Consider the following 3,301-nt stretch of genomic DNA (forward strand, 5'->3'; position numbering starts at 1 on the left):
GTTGGGTCTTTCTCTCACTGCAGAAGCCATGAAGATTAACCAGAACACGGTGCTGCAAGGAAAGAGGGTGACCCTGGTGCCATACACCTCCGCACATGTGCCGCGGTACGTGGCTCGTTCCTCCCCTCGTACTCTACCTGTCGGCTTCCCCTCTCTGTCTGAAGGGGCTGCGGTGTTGGGCCGGTGCTGGCTTGTCCGCTGCAGGGCCCTCTTCCCCGGGAGCTGCGCCGCGGAAAGGCCACCCGTTTTGCCCTCCGTGCCCGGCAGCAGACACCCCCGGCAAGGCTGTGCCCTTTGCTAGGTCTGCTGATGCAGAGAACTTGAGCTGTGCTGCTGCGTACCCACAGAAAGGGAAATGCCTGGCTGCGAGTGAGCTGCCAACAGCTCTCTCCTTCATTGATGGCTTTTCCTACTGACAGTGGAAGAGCAAAACTTCAATGTGTGGAGCCAGATGGACATTTGATAAATTAGAAGCAGGCGTGCAGGCAGTTCGTAAGGTGCTGGCCTGGCCAGCTGCAGCCTCAGCATAGAGATGCCAGTATTAGTAATTTTGTCAGAGTCCAGGAGATGCTGTGTCAATCTCAGTCAGGATGAAATGAGCCAGAGTTTAATGCTCAGTGCTTTCAAAAACGTTGTTTGCATCAGGCACTCTTCAGACAAAGTGACAGCTCAGACAACCTTGCTAAATTTCCACGGAGAACACCAGCTCCTGTGTTAGAAAAGGGAGAGAGGCTTGTGGATGCTTTGAAATTGCCATGAATGCCAGGGCAGGGTTTGCGGAACAGGTTCATGACAGCCTGATCCTCAGTGATCTGGTGGAAATTGGACTGGGGTGCTGCAGCTCAGGCAGTGCCCTGGTTCCGGGTCCTGTTGCCAGGTACCACGAGTGGATGCAGTCGGAGGAGCTGCAGCGTCTGACCGCCTCTGAACCACTCAGCCTGGAGCAGGAGTATGAGATGCAGCGCAGCTGGCGGGACGACGCAGACAGTGAGGATCTTCAGCATTTTCTGAGGGTGGGTGGGAGTGGTGAGCAGGGCGCTTCTGTCCTTTGAAGGGCCCGTGGTGGGCTGGGAGCACCAGGCGACTGGGCTCTGCTTGCTGAAGCAGAAGGGATGTCAGACCTACAACAGTAGCTTCAAACTGGCTTTCTGTTTATAGCTGTTACGTGCTCAGGGAAGCAGAGAATGTCCAGGGCTGTTGGAGTCCTTTTTATGCAGTTTTTCAAAGACTACAGTGATTGACTTCCCACAGCGTTATCTGCTGCACAGTCAGCACTTCCCAGGTCTGATCATCATAAAAAGGTGGAGGTGGTTGTATTTTACCTTGAGAAATCGAATTACTATAATTACCTGGTTGAGGTGCTTGGACTGAATTGGTTCCCTGGCTCTCCTACAGGTAATGAATCACTGCCCATAAAAGCGTGGTAGAAATTTAGTGAGCTAGAAAATACTGAGGCTGGCAAAGACCTCAGTCTGGAGCATTTGTCTCAGCTGGCATTAAAAACCCTACTCAAAGCAGCAATAACTGGGTGAATCACTAAGTCTCGGTCTCTTGTGCACCAAACAATCCTTTGCCCAAACTTGCTGCAGAATGAGACAAGGTAGGGAGCCCTCAGACATGGGATGGAAGTTTCTGTGCTCCTTAAATGGGGTTTTTCTAGTCTTGGGGTCTGCATCACCCTCACAGGTTTTTACAAATCTTTCTTCCATTTCTATGGCTGGGAGCAGGTGCCCTTGGCCTGGGAAGCCCCTTTATTAGCTCTTCCTCACTGTGAACATGGACACTGTTGTTCCTCTGACCATTGCATGCCTTTCATTTCATTCTTCAGTAACTTGTGAGCAATTCACAGCATGGCCTGAAGACGCTGCTTCGTTTGTGTTTCCCCCAGAGTGCACCTTCATCGTGCTGGACACGGCGCGCTGGTGCGGGCAGGCGTGTGCGGACGAGGACTGCATGGTGGGGGACGTGAACCTCTTCCTCACCGACGCAGAGGATCCGACGCTGGGCGAGATTGAAATTATGATTGCAGGTCGAGTTCTGCTTCATAGCTTGGACCTTTGTTGCCGCTGCCAAAGCCAGCTGCAGACATACAGTAGCTTTTTATTCTCATGGCTGGTCCAGGTCATGGTCTCCTCTGAAAAGTGACTGTGTGGTTGATTGGTCTCTCCTGACTGGATGCTGCCTCTCTTTCAGAGCCCAGCTACCGAGGCAGAGGGTTTGGCAAGGAGGCAGCCCTGATGATGATGTCCTACGGTAAGGGTGGCTCCATGCAGGGGGATGGGAGCGCAGTCGGGGTGTGATCTAGAAGCGCATATTCCCAGCGATTCAGACAGGGTAGTTGGGGTGCATCTGCCCCAGAAATTGAGTCCTGAGCTTTCAGAGATGAGGCGGCCAAGCAGATAATAGAAACGCTTTTTTTTTTATTTATTTGCTTTGCAGGAGTGAGGACCCTGGGGCTCACCAAATTTGAGGCTAAGATTGGCCAGGAAAACAAAGCCAGTATCTGCATGTTCAAAAAGCTTCATTTTAAGGAGGTGCGTTAACAGCCCATCTGCTACCCGAGAACATGAGCAGCGCTTGCTGAGTGACCGGGACTGAGCTGTTTTCCCTCTGTATGGTGCAGGTTGCTGTGAACAGCGTTTTCCAAGAAGTGACACTGAGGCTCGATGTCAGCGAGCAGGAGAGACTGTGGCTCCTGGAGCAGACAAACCATGTAGAGGAGAAGAGCTACATTGAACCGAAGCTGCCAGCTGGGGTATTGGAGACCTGACAGACACAGCCAGGCCCAGGCTCGGTTTCCAGGGAGGAGCTGGACGCTGTGGCGAGCCCTGGGTGTGGAGGACACCAGTGAGCCAGCGCTGCGCTTGACTGCTCGCGTCTGTCTCCTTTGGTTGCTTTGTGATCTTGTCAACTTCATAGCTTGCTCCACCAGCCAGGAATGCTGCCTGAGATTTGGACCTGGAGAACAGCCACTAATTCACAGGCTTGGCCAGGGATGACTGTAACCTCAACATGCTGTCCCAGCAGAGCCTGAAACCACCAGCAGTTAAGTGATTCCTGGTGCCATCAGTTTCTGGACAAGCAGCACCCACTGTTCCTTCTTCCGCTGCCCTCAGACAGGATTCAGCAGCTGGACAGCCTCAGTGCGCTGGGAACTCAGTCTGTTCTCTCTTGAATAAACAAACGGTGACAAAGATCTGAGGTCTCTCCAGAGCTGTCTGGGAGCCGTGGGGCTTGGCTCTCGCTTTGGCTGCTGAAAGAGTGCTTAGAAGAGAGCAGAGACTCTTGGAATTCTTATTTT

General features: G+C 52.7%; 1 protein-coding gene across 1 annotated transcript; it reads left to right on the plus strand.

The window, feature by feature from the left end:
- Positions 1-28: 28 nt before the first annotated feature.
- On the plus strand, positions 29-2,770 carry NAT9 (N-acetyltransferase 9 (GCN5-related, putative)). Its single transcript, XM_010131175.1, has 6 exons — positions 29-105; positions 878-987; positions 1,889-2,029; positions 2,194-2,253; positions 2,440-2,534; positions 2,624-2,770. Exons 1-6 carry the CDS (start codon positions 29-31, stop codon positions 2,768-2,770), a joined length of 630 nt encoding a protein of 209 aa, XP_010129477.1.
- Positions 2,771-3,301: the final 531 nt, after the last annotated feature.

Source organism: Buceros rhinoceros, unplaced genomic scaffold (genome assembly GCF_000710305.1).
Source record: "Buceros rhinoceros silvestris isolate BGI_N320 unplaced genomic scaffold, ASM71030v1 scaffold23222, whole genome shotgun sequence".
In the NCBI taxonomy this organism is placed as follows: Eukaryota; Metazoa; Chordata; class Aves; order Bucerotiformes; family Bucerotidae; genus Buceros; species Buceros rhinoceros.